General features: G+C 43.3%; 1 protein-coding gene across 3 annotated transcripts in view; it reads right to left on the bottom strand.

Moving 5' to 3' along the window:
• LOC110509536 (pro-neuregulin-1, membrane-bound isoform) overlaps positions 1-14667 on the bottom strand; it is a 68988-nt gene extending 54321 nt beyond the window's left edge. For all 3 annotated transcript variants that reach the window (XM_021590454.2, XM_021590455.2, XM_036967978.1), the window contains exon 1: positions 13269-14667. In XM_021590454.2, coding sequence (XP_021446129.2) covers positions 13269-13995 — 727 coding nt within the window. In that variant the 5' untranslated portion in view covers positions 13996-14667. The remainder of the gene's footprint in view (positions 1-13268) is intronic.
• Positions 14668-19650: the final 4983 nt, after the last annotated feature.

Genomic DNA, 19650 nt, shown 5'->3' with positions numbered 1-19650 from the left:
TCTCTGATCTCCTCCCTACAGGCTGTCTCGTCATTTTTGGTGATCAGGTCTACCACTGTTGTGTCATCTGCAAACTTAATGATGGTGTTGGAGTTGTGCCTGGCCATGCAGTCATGAGTGAACAGGGAGTACAGGAGGGGACAGAGCACGCACCCATGACGGGGCCCGTGTTGATGATCAGTGTGGCGGACGTGTTGTTACCTATCGTTACCACCTGGGTGCAACCCGTCAGGAAGTCCAGGATCATGTTGCAGAGGGAGGTGTTTAGGCCCAAGGTCCTTAGCTTAGTGATAAGCTTTGAGGGCACTACGGTGTTGAAAACTGAGCTGTAGTCAATGAATAGCATTCTCACATAGTGTTCCTTTTGTAAAATTGTGAAAGGGCAGTGTAGAGCGCAATAGCGATTGCATCATTTGTGGATCTGTTGGGGTGGTATGCAAATTGAAGTTGGTCTAGGGTTTCTGAGATAATGGTGTTGATTTGAGCCATGACCAGCATTTCAAAGCACTTCATGGCTACAGACGTGAGTGCTATGGGTCGTTAGTCATTTAGTTAGGTTACCTTAGTGTTCAGGGACAATGGTGGTCTGCTTCAAACATGTTCGTATTGCAGACTCAGACAGGGAGAGATTGAAAATGCCAGTGAGGACACTTGCCAGATGGTCAGCGCATGCTCGGAGTACAGGTCCTGGTAATCCGTCTGGCCTTGCGGCCTTGTGAATGTTGACCTGTTTAAAGGTCTTACTCACACCGGCTGCGGAGAGCGTAATCACACATTCATCCGGAACAGCTGATGCTCTAAATCTTGTATCATTGTTATTATTATTATCATTATTGCCTCGAAAGCAAGCATAGAAGTAATTTAGATGGTCTGGTAGTCTCGTGTCACTGTGCAGCTCTCGGCTGTGCTTCCCTTTGTAGTCTGTCATTTTTTGCAAGCCTTGCCGCAGCCGACGAGCATCGGAGCCATTATAGTACGATTCGATCTTTGTCCTGTGTTGATGCTTTGCCTGTTTGATGGCTCATTGGAGGGCATAGCGGGATTTCTTATAAGCTTCTGGGTGAGAGCCCCACTTATTGAAAGAGGCAGCTCTACCCTTTAGCTCAGTTTGGATGTTGCCTGTAATCCATGGCTTCTGGTTGGCATTAAAGTCCCTGGCCACTAGGAGCGCCACCTCTGGATGTGCTCGCACTAATTGAGTGCGGTCTTAGTGCCAGCATCGGTTTGTGGTGGTAAATAGACAGCTACGAAGGATATAGATAAACTCTCTAGGTAGATAGTGTGGTCTACAGATTATCATGAGATACTCCACCTCAGGCGAGCAAACCTTGACATTTCCTGAGATATCGTACACCAGCGGTTGTTCACAAATATACACAGACCGCCACCCCTTGTCTTACCAGAGGCTGCTGTTCTATCCTGCCGATACAGTGTACTGTATAACTCACCAGCTGTATGTTATTCATGTCATCGTTCAGCCACAACTCGTTGAAACATAAGATATTACAGTTTTTAATGTTCCGTTGGTAGGATATACGTGCTTGTAGTTCATTATCGAGCGATTGTACATTGGTCAATAGTACCGATGGCAAAGGCAGATTAGCCACTCGTCGCTGGATCCTCACAAGGCACCCCGAAGTCCTTCCGTGAAACCTCTGTCTATACACTTCCGGCGCCGACAGAGATGGCCGCCTCGCTTCGCGTTCCTAGGAAACTATGCAGTTTTTTGTTTTTTTACGTGTTATTTCTTACATTAGTACCCCAGCTCATCTTAGGTTTCATTACATACAGTTGAGAAGAACTACTGAATATAAGATCAGCATCAACTCACCATCAGTACTACCAAGAATATGTTTTTCGCGACGCGGATCCTGTGTTCTGCCTTACAAACAGGACAACTGAGTGGATTCCATGCAGCGACCCAAAAAAAAAACAACTCCGAAAAAGAGGGAAACGAGGCGGTCTTCTGGTCAGACTCCGGAGACGGGCACATCGTGCACCACTCCCTAGCATTCTTCTTGCCAATGTCCAGTCTCTTGACAACAAGGTTGATGAAATCCGAGCAAGGGTAGCATTCCAGAGGGACATCAGAGACTGTAACGTTCTTTGCTTCACGGAAACGTGGCTCACTGGAGAGACTCTATCCGAAGCGGTGCAGCCAACGGGTTTCTCCACACATCGCGCAGACAGAAACAAACAACTTTCTGGTAAGAAGAGGGGCGGCGGCGTATGCCTTATGACTAACGTGACATGGTGTGATGAAAGAAACATACAGGAACTCAAATCCTTCTGTTCACCTGATTTAGAATTCCTCACAATCAAATGTAGACCGCATTATCTACCAAGAGAATTCTCTTCGATTATAATCACAGCCGTATACATCCCCCCCCAAGCAGACACATCGATGGCTCTGAACGAACTTTATTTAACTCTTTGCAAACTGGAAAACATTCATCCGGAGGCTGCATTCATTGTAGCTGGGGATTTTAACAAGGCTAATCTGAAAACAAGACTCCCTAAATTTTATCAGCATATCGATTGCGCAACCAGGGGTGGAAAGACCTTGGATCATTGTTACTCTAACTTCCGCGACGCATATACCACGCCTCCCTTTCGGAAAAGCTGACCACGACTCCATTTTGTTGATCCCTGCCTACAGACAGAAACTAAAACAAGAGGCTCCCACGCTGAGGTCTGTCCAACGCTGGTCCGACCAAGCTGACTCCACACTCCAAGACTGCTTCCACCACGTGGACTGGGACATGTTTCGTATTGCGTCAGACAACAACATTGACGAATACGCTGATTCGGTGTGTGAGTTCATTAGAACGTGCGTTGAAGATGTCGTTCCCATAGCAACGATTAAAACATTCCCTAACCAGAAACCGTGGATTGATGGCAGCATTCGCGTGAAACTGAAAGCGCGAACCACTGCTTTTAATCAGGGGAAGGCGTCTGGTAACATGACCGAATACAAACAGTGCAGCTATTCCCTCCGCAAGGCTATCAAACAAGCTAAGCGTCAGTACAGAGACAAAGTAGAATCTCAATTCAACGGCTCAGACACAAGAGGCATGTGGCAGGGTCTACAGTCAATCACGGACTACAGGAAGAAATCCAGCCCAGTCACGGACCAGGATGTCCTGCTCCCAGGCAGACTAAACAACTTTTTTGCCCGCTTTGAGGACAATACAGTGCCACTGACACGGCCGGCAACGAAAACATGCGGTCTCTCCTTCACTGCAGCCGAGGTGAGTAAGACATTTAAACGTGTTAACCCTCGCAAGGCTGCAGGCCCAGACGGCATCCCCAGCCGCGCCCTCAGAGCATGCGCAGACCAGCTGGCCGGTGTGTTTACGGACATATTCAATCAATCCCTATACCAGTCTGCTGTTCCCACATGCTTCAAGAGGGCCACCATTGTTCCTGTTCCCAAGAAAGCTAAGGTAACTGAGCTAAACGACTACCGCCCCGTAGCACTCACTTCCGTCATCATGAAGTGCTTTGAGAGACTAGTCAAGGACCATATCACCTCCACCCTACCTGACACCCTAGACCCACTCCAATTTGCTTACCGCCCAAATATGTCCACAGACGATGCAATCTCAACCACACTGCACACTGCCCTAACCCATCTGGACAAGAGGAATACCTATGTGAGAATGCTGTTCATTGACTACAGCTCGGCATTCAACACCATAGTACCCTCCAAGCTCGTCATCAAGCTCGAGACCCTGGGTCTCGACCCCGCCCTGTGCAACTGGGTACTGGACTTCCTGACGGGCCGCCCCCAGGTGGTGAGGGTAGGCAACAACATCTCCTCCCCGCTGATCCTCAACACTGGGGCCCCACAAGGGTGCGTTCTGAGCCCTCTCCTGTACTCCCTGTTCACCCACGACTGCGTGGCCACGCACGCCTCCAACTCAATCATCAAGTTTGCGGACGACACAACAGTGGTAGGCTTGATTACCAACAACGACGAGACGGCCTACAGGGAGGAGGTGAGGGCCCTCGGAGTGTGGTGTCAGGAAAATAACCTCACACTCAACGTCAACAAAACTAAGGAGATGATTGTGGACTTCAGGAAACAGCAGAGGGAACACCCCCCTATCCACATCGATGGAACAGTAGTGGAGAGGGTAGCAAGTTTTAAGTTCCTCGGCATACACATCACAGACAAACTGAATTGGTCCACTCACACAGACAGCATTGTGAAGAAGGCGCAGCAGCGCCTTTTCAACCTCAGGAGGCTGAAGAAATTTGGCTTGTCACCAAAAGCACTCACAAACTTCTACAGATGCACAATCGAGAGCATCCTGGCGGGCTGTATCACCGCCTGGTACGGCAACTGCTCCGCCCTCAACCGTAAGGCTCTCCAGAGGGTGGTGAGGTCTGCACAACGCATCACCGGGGTCAAACTACCTGCCCTCCAGGACACCTACACCACCCGATGTCACAGGAAGGCCATAAAGATCATCAAGGACATCAACCACCCGAGCCACTGCCTGTTCACCCCGCTATCATCCAGAAGGCGAGGTCAGTACAGGTGCATCAAAGCTGGGACCGAGAGACTGAAAAACAGCTTCTATCTCAAGGCCATCAGACTGTTAAACAGCCACCACTAACATTGAGTGGCTGCTGCCAACACACTGACACTGACTCAACTCCAGCCACTTTAATAATGGGAATTGATGGGAAATGATGTAAATATATCACTAGCCACTTTAAACAATGCTACCTTATATAATGTTACTTACCCTACATTATTCATCTCATATGCATACGTATATACTGTACTCTATATCATCGACTGTATCCTTATGTAATACATGTATCACTAGCCACTTTAAACTATGCCACTTTGTTTACATACTCATCTCATTTGTACATACTGTACTCGATACCATCTACTGTATCTTGCCTATGCTGCTCTGTACCATCACTCATCATATATCCTTATGTACATATTCTTTATCCCCTTACACTGTGTACAAGACAGTAGTTTTGGAATTGTTAGTTAGATTACTTAGATTACTTGTTGGTTATTACTGCATTGTCGGAACTAGAAGCACAAGCATTTCGCTACACTCGCATTAACATCTGCTAACCATGTGTATGTGACAAATAAAATTTGATTTGATTTGATTTGATTTCTCCTGCGAATGACGGGGATGGGGGCCTGTTCCGGTGTCTGGGGTAAATCCCTCTCGTCCGACTCATTAAAGAAAAATTACTCATCCAGTTCTAGGTGAGTAATCGCTGTTCTGATGTCCAGAAGCTCTTTTCGGTCATAAGAGACCGTTAGCAGCAGCACTATGTACAAAATGAGTTACAAACAATATGAAAAAACAAACAAAATAGCATGGTTGGTTCAGAGGCTGTAAAACGTCAGCCATCCCCTGCGGCACCTTCATCATACTCCTGTTAAAGCAAAAACCAAAACGTGCATCCCCTGGGTTCCCAAGGACCGAGTTTGGGAAATGCAGCATTATTTGGTGAAGCTGTATACTTACGCAAAATGAAACCACAAAGGCAAATATGTGTGTACTGATTTATGGTGCTGTCAGGTTGTAGTTGACTGGTTTATTATGGATATTTACACGACAATGTGAGAGAAAATATTCAACTAAGTTTTGCTATTGATATTTAATTTTAAGTCAAGGGGAAGGTACAATTAAACCACAGCCTAGATTAAGGAAGAAGGATACTACCAATTCAAGACAAACAATCATTTCGCAGGGTCATAGAGAACACAATTATTTGACATTTTAAATCGAGAGAAACTTTCAATGCAGTCAAAATAATTTTCAAGTGAAGTTATGAAGCTTCTTTCTTGTTATAGAGCTAGGCTCATGCCAACTTATGAACTAGCTCAGTTGAAACAAACTAATGCCCTTGTGCATTGTCAAGGAAAGTTCACTGAAGGAAAATAAATCCCATGTCACAGAGGTCATTTTATTAGACCCACTTATTCTCAGCCTTCACTCTTCCAGTTCTTTCACTTCAGCAAGTACTGCTTCTTGTCATTACAATATCTTGTATTATTAATGTTAATGTAACCATGCCTTTTAGCATCAGTTGGATACAAAAACCCAAAGGACAGTGTGTATATCAAACTGCCCAGCAATCATGACCCCATTGGCATCATGTGAGTATTCTGTGGGCAAGGTGGGCAGGGGCTAGCCCACACCGGCCCAACATGGGCGAGCCCAGCACAGGCTAACCCACACCAAGCCCACATCAGCCCAACACGGGCTAGCCTACAACAGCCCAACACAGGCTAGCCCACACCAATCCCACATGAACCCAACAACGTCTAACCTACACGAGCCCAACACGGGCTAGCCCACACCAAGCCCAGCTATTACATAATATAGAGGCGGCAATTCATTAAAATAATTTGGCTTTTCCCACCTCCCTTTTGTGCAACCGTTACTGAGAAGTGTCATTCCAATTTAAGGCAGAGATTGAATAAGATCAAGCATAACCTGTTATAGCAGACACCTGTGATAGCAGACACCCGCATAGCGGATATTTTGGAAGTGTCGGAGGTGGAACTAAGGTGAGCAGCATTGTCATGAAGTGTTATAATTTCAAAACGAGAAAGTGTAGGCTAAATATAAATAATTACGCTCAAAATGAAAAAGAATTCAACTAAATAAGGGGGATTTCTATAATCCTAACTGAGGTGTAGATTGCATCTCACATTCCAGTGTTCGAACTTGTAAACAAGGCTGTGTGGAATTTCTGTTAATGCGACTCCCACATTGCGGATTTGACAGCTTGTGGATTTGACAGCTCTATCACAGTTCCACTTTCGACACCGCCAAAACAACAACTACTCGGATGTTAGCTAAAGCGGATCTGATTGAATCAAGCCCTAAGTGTTCTGTTGTGTGATGCCAATTCTTTTGACTCTTGAATCTTGCCAATGAGGAAGTCTTAAACAAGTGCATGTGACATATGAAAAACTGAACAGTTTATTTTCAAAAAATATACTGTATGTATGATAGCAACAACTTGGTTGTATTTCTGATACAATATAACACATTCACTGAATATCTTTCAAGCTTAAAGTGATACAATTTGTGCATTGTAATGAAACAATTATAAAAATCATTGGCCCAATGTGGGCAGCCTACATGGGGCCAATATTTTAGTCCACATTGAGTCCACATCGTGCCAATGTGGGCATGTTTGCTGGGTGAACATTATAGAAGACTGTTCATCTCTAAGCATTGTGATCATGGAGGGGCGCATTGTGCTATATCAGGTATTTTCTATGAGCCACTGTGATTAATATGTGTAAATGGTTCTATAACAACAAGATGGCTTCCTATACCTACTGCCTTTATTGAGTTCCGGCCTTTATGGGGAATAGCTCATTAGCTTGGCTTGAAATAAATGTTCTACTGTGCTGCTGTAAATGCTCTGTTTCCTGAAGAGAATGTGTTGAGAAGATAGCTGATGGGGTTATTTACCAAAGTAATGGCTTTATAAACAGAACAGGGAAAGACCATTGGGTGTGTATGTGTATTATCTGTCAAACTGAGGCAGAGGGGGATGTTCTGTACACTCCAAAGCCCAGTTTTGCTGAGACAAGGTAATATTTAATAGGAATATCGAACTCTAAATTATACAGAACTCAAGTGAAGAAGTTAATTCAACTTAATGTGGCTAGCCACATGAAAAAATGCTATAGTATACTACGGTGATACTACGGTATCTTTGACAAAGAAGTGGAGGCTTTCTCTTTCAGGAAACCTACTGGAGAAACACTGAAAGATTTTCCATCATTTGTAGGTACTGTAGGACTGGGGTCTGCCCGGATAGTTCAGAACTTCTGCTGTTGTCTATAACCTGTATGGAACACAATATGGTCCAAACTTGGAATGTAGGTTTCTCACTTATCCCAATTTGTGCCACCCATATGGAGGAGGGGAATGGGCAGGGTATATGTACATTTGATACTATAGTATTTACCATAGTTAAAAAAGTGTATTGTTTTTGCAGACCTGTAGTGTTTTTGCAGACATAGTATTCTACAGTCTACTACAACGTTCTACAGTAGGTACAACACATGCTCGAGGGATACTACAGTGTGTAGTATAGTATTCTACAGTCTTTTTTTGTATATATAATTTTATATTCACAATACATTTTTGTTCCCCTTCGACCTCCTTCCTCCCGTCCCCTCCTCATAATGCCTCCAAACACATTTAAAAAGGGAAAGTCATTGAGTTACATGTCAGAAAACAAAACAAAAGTATACAAAAATGTTACTTCAATACAAACCAAAATGTAATAGCCTAACAATCAGGTGATTAGGTGATCTTATAGGCCTATATAGCAGTAACCTCAAGGGGTGGGGGTTGGGCCAAGAATACTGATCTGGAGGAAGTGTTTGGAGCTGTTCAGAATAAAGTCCCATCAAGTCCCAGGTGGAATACAATTAGGTGGTTGACCCTCGAATGGTGTACATCATTTTTTCAAATTTTAGAAACAGCATCAGATCTTTGAGCCAAAGAGAGGCTAAGGGAGGATTGATAGATTTTCAACATTTAAAAATCCTTCTGCTGGCTAACAGGGAGGCAAAGGTCAGAGAAGGATTGTTTTTTGGTACTCCAAAAATAGCCATTTCTGTACTAGGCTGCAACTTTAAATCAAATGCTTCAGAAAGGCTTTTAAATATAGTGAACCAATAGTCTTCCAGATGAGGAAAGGACCAGAACATGTGGGTCAAATCCACCTAGAAGCTTTTACACCTGTCACCTGTCACACCATACATATCACCTTAAACTGTATAAGGCTGAGCCGGGCACAAGAGGAGCTTCCATTAAAACTAAGTAAGCCACTATTCCAGACTTCACCAGTGATCTCTCCATTCAAGTTCCTTTTCCCATTCAGATCGGATTTTAACAGAATTATTTACAACGCCAGGTTTAAATCATTTGAACTCAAATATTAACAGTGGCACTCAATAGTCGATCAGTTACATCCCACATTGGCTTTAATAAACAAAATAGCCAAATAAAATACTTCTGTTAGCCAAGACTTCGAGCCATGCTCCAACAGTCACACTGTCCACGACTACAGGGAGTAAAATATGATACTCAGGCACAGCATGACCACAAAGAGGGAACGCACTCCACAAACACGAAAGCCAAAATATTCCAACATCAATGAGACTCGGTTGAGGCGAAAGCTTAATATATCCAAACATCCACTCAATCAAACAAATGCATTACAGTCACATGAAAGTGCAAACAAATGCAAATGCAAACAAGAAATGAACACAAGTCAAACCCTGAGATTGTAGCATTACTAAATAGTCTATACAGACTAGCTAATGCCAACATAACAAACCCACGTTGGCTATTTATGTGTTACTAGTGCCAGCTAAGCTAGTCAGCTAGTTTTACTTACACGGATACAGGTCTTTGTTCAGTCGATTCTAGATGTAGCTAGCTAGGTGTCCACATGTCAAGCTATATGTCAGCTAGATAGCCACTAGAAATGGTAGAGAAGAAGTGCTCAGATAAATCCACCGCCACATTCAAATAACCCAGTCAGTGCTTGAGCACTCCGGTTTTTGGTGTGCATGCTAGCAAGTCAGACAAATATCCCTGTTGTCTGAAATCTTCTCAGCCAAGTATAAAGTTTTCCCTGGGTGCTCCTGGAGTTAAGCAATCATCTTGTTACATTGTAAAAATAAATTTCAATATAAATGTGGCGTTAGCTAGTCAGATAGTAAACAGTCAAGCTCCCGCTAGCAAGCCAAATTGATTGTGATGTATTGTAGCTAACGTTGCCACTAATCTCAGTCAAATAAAACTAAATGAAATAAATCGGTTTCTCCCGGAACAAGAAAAATAAACATTGTTTTCACGTGAAAAGTAATATCCAAGTGGATGTCATGAAAATCAGTTCATTGCCAGCTAGCAAAGTAGCCAGCCACATATACCTCCCGCCATGTCTAGCCAGCTGGGTCACTTCTTCTATCAACTAAACTCTTCGCGCCGGACATAGAATGCTTTAGCCTCGGCCACTGTGTCAAAAATTAGGGTCTCTCCCTTGCAAAAGACATGAAGATGGGCAGGGTGTAGGAACTGAAACTTTATCCCCTTCTTGTAGAGACAGGTTTTTAGGTTCTTGAATTCAGCTCTTTTCTTCATGATATTGGCACTCAGGTCCGGGTAGAATCGTATATCTTGGCCACAGAATTTTGGTTGATACTCCTTTGCCCAGCACATTGCTCGTTCCTTGTTTTGGTAATGATAAAAGTAGGCTATGATCGCCCTAGGCCACTCCCCTGAGTTGGGTTTGGGGGTAAGGGATCTGTGCTCTCGGTCGAGCTCTGGCGGTTTGTCCTGTTTCTCACCAGCATGTCAGAGACAAATTGACTCCAGGCTCAATTCCCTCCATGATGCCAATGATCCAGATGTATTCCCTTCTGGCATAATTCTCCAACGAATGTACCTTGGAAAGTAGAGCTGTGTTGGCCGCTTTCACATGAGAGACAGCTGCTTCTAGCTCAGCAATCCGCTCGGTGTCAGTGGAGAAACCTTCTAGTGTAGTGAGGCTTCGCCCAAATGTGTTGACCGTTTCTCGAAAGGCATCAATGGAAGTTTGGAGAGGTGCCAGTGAAGTGCTGAGGAGACAAGCCATATCCTCTTTTAGGCTTCTTTGTTTAGCTAGCTCAGCTACAAGTGTGGTCATAGTAAAGGCCTCCAACTCAGCATCAGGATTGGCCGCGGCAGCCATTTTAGGCATTCGAGTAGTTGGTTCGACCTTCAACAATATGTTGGTTGTAGCAGTTCTTTTTATTTTTTTAAAGAATATAACCAACTGATACATCTACATAAAAACAGCGGCATGTAAAATTAAAGTTTAAATGGGGACCTCTCTCAAACACGTCTTCTTAGATCGAACGACCGGAGGTCTCCCAGTATACTACAGTCTATTACAGAATTGTATAGTAAGTACTATAATATTCTATAGTAAACTGTAGTATTTTTTCATGTGGGTAAACCAAAGGGAATTGTGACAATGGAATTAGACATTTCTCAGTTCAACCCAAACTGTAATGAAATGCACATTTGATTACTATTAGGAAATACCAATTAGGGAAAAGGAAGTGCATTAGAATTTGTGATTAAGAGGGTGCACCAATTGTATTAATATATGTCACAGTCAACTAGCCCGAGCATGCCATGTACTTGCAACATTGAGTTATTGTTGTATATATATATTTTTTGCAGAACAATTACAGGTGTGTTGTAGGTCGCCGACAACACCAACTGTCTCATACACACATGCAGTCATAGGAATGTCGGACACAACTTTGATACACCTCTCCACAGATTGATATGGCATCCGTACTGGCGTATTCGTTAGCTTCCTTCACATTTTCTAATTTGCTCAATGTGTCAAATAATGCGACAAATCACTATCACGTTCACTGTGCTTCCTGGTTGGACAACTGACCTGCTCTCTGGGTATTGATTTGGTCTGGGATTACCAAAGCAGTAGATCACATTTCCAATTTAAATCCGCAAATTGATCATGCAGCTTAAAAAAGGGGTGAGTGTCTTGCCTCACAGCAGCCCTCAATTTGACTAATGAATGCAGTCACACCACCTGTGTCTTTCAATTTCTAAAATGTGCCTCTGCTGTGGTGGAACACGCCAATAAATTCTATAAACGTCATCAATGCATGAGTTACGAAAAACTTCAATCGATGCGAGGCATTCATAGTATTAAACTTTCATCTGTGCTGATGATGGGCAGATTTCAATGCCAATGCTTTTGTTTCGTCAGGGGTGTGTCAAAAACACAAGGAAACCTTCCCATCTCTCTGCTCACTAAACCAAGCACACACGTCAGCTATCAGAGTGCAGGCGTTATTAACCAAATATCCTGCCTTTCGAACAGATGTCCATCTATAATCTACTCATCACATCTCCAACAGGCAATTGTCAAGTGTGAATTAATTACACTGAAAATCTCATTTGCATGAGGAAATGCATCAAGGGCAGGCAGCCACAAAAACCCACAGCTACACTACAAGAGTCAAATACAGATGTGGGATTTTGATTTGATCACTCTTTTGTTGCTAAGAACATTTTGGACTAAAAGGTAAAATCCTGTTGCTGCAAGATTATTTTGCTGAGACAATACAAGTCAAATTAAGATGAGGACAGGTGAGAAAAACATATGAAATCTCATAGGGAATGGGGAATAACGCTGCAAGAGGACAGAAGTGCTGGTAGAGTCAGCAGCTTCCCAGCAGTTCTAACTCTGGCGGCTCTCAAAGTCATGGTAGATAGCATTACTGGGATTGTATTTCTCTGTGGCTCAGAGGTGGAGGGGGAATCAATTAGCCTCCAGCAGGCTCTGACATTGAAATGGAGCATCGGACTGGCAGGAGGAAGTCTTTCCGTCACCACAGCATTTAGATATAGGAAGTCGTGCATCATCACCTAATGATTTGTCATATGAAATGGAAATAATGCACGACTAGCATTGGGGGCCCTTGTGCTTATTTCAAATATGCAGATGAGAACATGTTTTGGTGAAATTGACATAACAGCATAGCATTAAAATGCTTGTGACTAACTGTATCGAATGTGGTGTATGGGACTGTAAGGGGCGTATTTATGCAGTAGTAGATAGTTTTTTAGTTTATAGTTGGTTGTTTAGTAGTAATAGCCTGTGGTGGTTTCGAAAGGGATTTTGTTTCTTGCGCACACCCAGGTAGGTTGGTAATTCTTCTGAGGCTTAGTCATGGCCACTTGCGCTACACAGCAAGTCACAGCATGTCTGCTTTCAGACAGAGTGCTCAGCAACAGGCATTATCATTCTCCGCATAGAGTTGCATAATAGGAAAAAAATATTGTTTTAAAAACAACATGTAGAAGTAATGGCCTTTTTAGGCTGCGTATTGTACACTGGAGGATTGTATTCAAACTATTTCTCTGAATGGTATCACATGAATATCTCCTTTCTGTCTGTACCCAGTATGCTGATGTTTGATTTCAACATCAACTGACATTAGATTTCCTTCATCTGACTACAATATCTGGTTCCCTTAGTGAATATTTGTGAGTTTGTCTTTATCTGACATTAAACTTCAGAATCCTTTCTTGTCTAAACTTCCAAGGCTAATATAACTGAACATATTTACTGAAGATGAGCGTAAACTAAAACTGAGAGGAAATGAAAATACCACATGGTATCATTGGAAATACAAAGTGTGGCGTACTTACAGAATTTAGGGAGAACAACGTCATTAGATTCCACAGTAGTTTGGGTGTAGGGGGTTGGTGTTCCCTTTTTCACTGGTTTTGGGGTGTTAGGGGGTCCAGGTTGCGTGGGCGGGTCTGTGGGGTACATCAATGCAGAAGTAGGGCTGTACTGAGTCACCCTGGGGGACTGGGGTACAAAGGGTCCTCCGGTGGGTTTCCCCTCTAATATGACCTCAGGTTGTCCTGTGGTGGTGGTCGTCGGCATGGGGACAGGGGAGGGGTAGGGAAAAGACACTGGCAGATCCCGTGTGGGGTCAGAAATGATGATGAAGGGGTTTTGTTCCATGCGATCAGGGTCCAGGTGGGTGGGCGGCTCATACTCAAAGATTTTGTCCACAAAGACCCACTTGAGGCCGACGGTGCAGAGGGCCAGGCTGAGCAGGCAGGCCAGGATGGGGAGGATGCAGATCTTCTCCGAGCGCAGGCAACTGCGCACCTGTTCAATCTCTATGCACACACAGCAGGTCCCTGCCAAGCCCAATAATCCCAGGGGCCCGGCTCGACCGCCATCGCAATTGTCCCCGCCTCCCTCGGTGCCCTCTTCCCCGCACTCTCCACCTGCCGCAGCCCCCTCCGGCGCCTCCTCGGGGGCTCGTCTAGGATCGGTGCAGGAGTGGGTAAGGGACGCTGATCCGAGAGGGACAACCAGCCCGGCGGAGGAGTCCTCCGCCTCCACACTCTCCGCCATCCTCCCTCTCTCTCTCTCAGACAGAAGGATCTCTGGACTCAACTCAAAGCACACAGCAGCTGGCTGCGGCGGGTACTGTAAAGTGTGTTGTCCATTATCAGATCGCCATGGTGGGGGTTGGGTGGGAGATGAAGAAGGAGGATGCTTTTCAGAGCCGTACCAGACGTTAAAAAGGTTTACCTTTTTAACGTCTGGTAAATAAACCGATAAGACTTGCGTGACAGGGAGAAAGATTTCTTCACAGGTTCACTCTCTCAGCATTCTCATGGGAAATGTATTCACAAAACAAGTCCCGAAATAGAAGCTTCAGATTCAGCTCAGCTTAGATGCACAACAAAAGTAGCCCAGAAGACATGATCCAGTTGAGTTCAGTGCATTTCGCTGGGTGGAATCAATAGACGCTCACTCAACTGAGGACAGCTGCTGTGTAAACGCTACGGGCAGGATGCGGCTCTAGCGGCTGGGACAGATGAAGCAGGCACTGCGGTGGCAGGAGTGACATGCTGTCTGTCTGTCTGTGGTGTTCAAGCAGCAGCCGAGAGGGGATGAATCATCTCAGCAGGTCCAGAGAAACAGATCATTAGTGGAGAGAGAGAGACGCACAATGCGGAAGTATTGCCAAGTCAGGATATTCCCGTTTTCTTCCTCTCCCCTTTAGCCACTCTCTCTCTTTTTCTCTCTCTCCCACTCACTCTTCCCAGGCTGCTCCCAGTCTGAATACAAAGCATACAGCTAAACAAGTTCGTACTTGATCCAATTATGAGGAATGGCAACGAATCACAGGCAAGCAGACAGCTCAGGCCTCTCTCTCTTCCTCGCTCTCTCTCTTAACCTCTCAGACTAGAACATTGATTATGCTAATACAAAAATGGGTATGTTTTTTTGTCAAGTGGTGGGAGCCATTGAAATAGATATATGTTCCGTCCCAAGGGGATTTAGCTATTGTTTTATGGCTCTTCACAGATATCGTCCTTCATTTGGCGTGAATGACAATTAAAGGAAAAATCAGTGAAGTAATATTTCCATTAAAATAACCAAATAGGGAGTCGCACATTATCAAAACACAATTCAATTGTGTCATAGTTTACCATGCTTAATTGTTCATACTAAAGAGGCAAATTTCAGCGCTAGCATGATGTTCTTCTTTTCTCAAAATTCAATATGACACATATGCATGTTTTGAGCGTGTCTGTGTGGAAATAAAAGCTTAGACTTCTGACATTTGGGCAATTCAGTCAAAACAAAAAAGGGATTGGGACATAAATGAGCTAAATCTGTTTTAAAATCTTAAATCAAAATGTATTAGCACTAAAAGAGTCTCTTCCCACAGGGAATCCTTACCTTCAGATGGGTACAACTAATTTCCATAATACTATTCTTTAGGGAACTACTTTACTTCATACATGTATTACTACAGCAAGTTATTCAAAGGCCATATCTTCATACATGTTACTTTAAGTTAAGAAACTGTATTGGACGGGCTGAATAGTAATAGCGAGTACAATTTCTTGCTAATCCATGGGACACAGAACCAGCTCAACTTCTCATCATTCAGAAGCATAGCTCAGATATGCACAGCACAATGAATGCTCTATTTATCACAGGAGGTTGGTGGCACTTTAATTGGGGAGGACTGGCTCGTGGAAATGGCAAGTGGAATCAGTGAAACGGTATCAAATGGTTTCCATGGGTTTGTCGTCATTCCTTTCGCTCCATTCCAGAAATGATTATGAGCCGTGCTCCCCTCAGTAGCCTCCACTACTATTTACTACACCTCTGTAGAAAATCCCTGTCTTGTTTGTCACACAGCCCATGCGTATTTGCTTTGGCTCTCAAATCCCATCTGCCACAATGCAAGAGGAGCCGGGATTATTACTGGTCACAAAATCCACACTTTTCATGGCTGGTTTTAAGCACAATATCCTAACGATCCTGAGCAGCACGACAAAGATGTCCCCCTGGTGAGCTGTTAAGCTCTTCCCCCCGGTGCAAATAGGCTGGGAGGACAATCCAAAGACTGCGGTCTGAGAGAGCAAGCGGGGGGAGTTTATCCAGGAGGAGGACCACAGTCAGAAAGGTCCAGTCAATGCCACACTTCCCGTTGACACACAAATGACTCTTTTCAATCATCAAGAGGAATTAATACCGGTAATGGTATCTTTGGGTCAGTACAGTGGCCTCCTGTCAAGTGACTGTTCTCATCCTCTGGATCTGGGTGTCTGTATATTAAACTTTACAGTACATTTATGCCATTTAAAACAGAGGTTTGATCAAAAGAGGTATACTTTATTTGATAGCACCTCATGCCTAGGATCAAACACATTGGCGTAAAGGCCCAGTGATTTGAATTATGCATGATGAGTCACTGCAAGTAATGGAGAGATATTTGGTATAGAGACCGCTCTGCAAACCAATGGATGTCTATGGGATCATATCACAGGTGCTGTTATGAAATACATTTAATTTGGCAGGCAGGGATACCTCATCTAATACCACAAATTGTCTAGGGGCTCAATAGCTTTCAAGATGATACAGATCTTACGATGGAGAAAGGAAGGGGAAAGCTAATGTGTGTGACACTGAACAAGCATTAAAGCGTGCGAGATGAAAGACGCCAGAGAGGAGATTTTTTTTTATCTGACATCAAACAAGTACAATTTTAAGGGTAGTACCATTAAGGACATGGTAAAACTTCAGGAATATCTAAAGAGACGAAAACTCCAGGAAATGACTTTGACATACTGAATCCTAAGAACAGGCTGGCAGCAGTTGCAGTAAGATTAAATCAATGAATTGAATGAGTCACGTTACCCTAAACCTAGTCAACGTCTAATCGTGAAGCCAAACGGGTGTTGCCAAATGAGCTTGGATTGCCAGATACTACACTTAAGGTACAACCAATGATGTACTGTATATGCTGTAAACCCTGGATTGCTGATGCTATGTATTGGCCAATGAGACGCTTTAAAGCCACCAGTCAGCCATATTGGCACTCCTCAGAAAGCAGTCCTCCATTGAATAGAATTCTACAATATTTAATTTAAATGTTTCAAGGACTTAATTACATGTATTTAAGTATTTAGTTGTAGTGGGGGTGTAATGTTAGTACTTTCAAAAAATGATACTAAAAATGATAATAAATATTTATTTATTATTTGAATGTTTAGTTTACATAATATAATGTTAAAGTGTTCATTAAGGTGTCTGTAATAGAATAGATGTGGCAAAAATACAAATGTAGACATTAATTATATAGCTTCCTAAATATGTTTTTACAATGTGGAGGACGGCCAAGATGGAGGCTTGGTGTCTTCAAAATAACACCCCCTGTCAGTAATTTAGGGTATGTATAAATTATTGGGTACAACAATGTTTGGTCATGGTCGACGTAGCCAACAATGTTACGGGCAACAAATGTTTTAATAATCCGCTGTTGATCAGGAAGTAATAAACATTAAAATGCTGTTTCTGAACTTGATCAAAGGCACACTGAATAAAAATCTTAAACGTAACATGAGCTCAAATAAAATATTTTTTCATATGCACAAAAATAGTATTTCTCTCAAATGTTCTGCACAAATTTGTTCACATCCCTGCTAGTGAGCATTTATCCTTTGCCAAGATAATCCTTCCACCTGACAGGTGTGGCATATCAAGAAGCTGATTAAACAATGTTGTTTTAGATAATTTGGTAGTACTTCTAACCGGCCTCACAACCGCAGACCGCATGTGACCACGCCAGCCCAGGACTTCCACATCTGGCTTCTTCACCTGCGGGATTGTCTGAGACCAGCCACCTGGACAGCTGATGAAACTGTGTGTTTGCACAACTCTAGAATTTCTGTCAGATAACGTCTCAGGGAAGCTCATCATCCTCACCAGGGTCTTTACCTGTCTGCAGTTCGGAGTCGTAACCGACTTCAGTGGGCAAATGCTCACCTTTGATGGCCACTGGCATGCTGCAGAAGTGTGCTCTTCAAGATTAATCCCAGTTTCAACTGTACCTGGCAGATGGCAGCGTGTATGGCGTCTTGTGGGCAAGTGGTTTACTGATGTCAACGTTGTGAACAGAGTGCCCCATGGTGCCGGCGGGGTTATGGCAGGCATAATCTACGGACAACGAACACAATTGCATTTTATCGATGGCAATTTGAATGCAGAGAGATACCGTGACGAGATCCTGAGGCCTATTGTCGTGCCATTCATCTTCCGCCATTACGTCATGTTTCAGCATGATAATGCACAGCCCCATGTTGCAAAGATATGTACAGTCCTGGAAGCTGAAAATGTCCCAGTTTTTCCATGGCCGGCATACTCAGACAACTTTGTGTGAAGATGTGTCACCCTGCACAAGGCAAATGGTGGTCACACCAGATGCTGACTGGTTTTCTGATCCACTCCCCTACCTTTTTTTAAAGTACAGTATCTGTGACCAACAGATGCATATCTGTATCCAGTGATGTAAAATCCATATATTAGGGCCTAATTTATTTATTTCAATTGACTGATTTCAGGATATATGAACTGTAACTTAGTCAAATCTTTGAAATTGTTGCATTTATATTTTTGATCAGGCTTAATATTTATTACACCCTGTGGAATCTTTCATCACCAAACTTTCAAGTATCCTAGTTAATATTAGTTTACCTAACGCTTGGATCCAAAATTCTCATCCAAGTAATTGTGTCTGCTACATCTATCAAGAGATGTTCATTCTGAAAATCGTCAATGTGCCTCGGTAATATTAGATGAAAAAGGACACCCTCGCTTGTGGTAATTATTCCTCCAGCTAAATGGGAACACATTTATTTCCTTTTACATGCAGTCGTTTACAGGAAGTTCAATCCATTATTTATGGTAGAGGATAGATGGACCTGGCATACAAAATTCTACCGTAGATTTTAATGTGAGGCAGATTATCTGCCTATTGGCAGAAGGTTACGAGTGCATTAGGAGATGATAAGGCACTTTCTTGGCAAAAACAGCCAAGCATAACTTGTATTAACAAATACTGGACAAGGTCTAAGAGGAGTCAGGCTAGAAGTCAATAATGCTTTCACGGGCTACCTGTTAATTGTAGGTGGGAGGGCGTACAGGTTGTCACCAATTTATTAATGTGCAATTTGTCAAAAAAAAATTATAGGTGTGACATCATTACGTCCACCTGTTTTTAATCGAAACAAGATAGTTAAATGGAAACGCGTCCTAGCAGGCAATTGTTGCATCTATTTTCTATGCGAACCTTCTAAATGTCGACAAAAAAAATCACTGGGCAAGTTAATGAAAACATAGCTAGTGAGGTTTAAAGAAATAGAGGCCGATTTTAATCCTGCCAGAGCGTTGTATCATTGGCATGGACGAGACAGCACTTAGGGCATGCTGTAGCTAAGCTCCCCGTCGAGTCATTAAATGGTAGAATATACAGTCGTGGCCAAAAGTTTTGAGAATGACACAAATATTAATTTTCACAAAGTCTGCTGCCTCAGTTTGTATGATGGCAATTTGCATATACTCCAAAAAGTTAGAAACAGTGATCAAATGAATTGCAATGAATTGCAAAGTCCCCCTTTGCCATGCAAATGAACTGAATCCCCAAAAAACATTTCCACTGCATTTCAGCCCTGGCACAAAAGGACCAGCTGACATCATGTCAGT

The sequence above is a fragment of the Oncorhynchus mykiss genome, chromosome Y, assembly GCF_013265735.2.
Source record: "Oncorhynchus mykiss isolate Arlee chromosome Y, USDA_OmykA_1.1, whole genome shotgun sequence".
Taxonomy (NCBI): Eukaryota; Metazoa; Chordata; class Actinopteri; order Salmoniformes; family Salmonidae; genus Oncorhynchus; species Oncorhynchus mykiss.
Note: the sequence above shows the minus strand (reverse complement) of the source record. Positions and strands in the feature narration are given on the sequence as shown.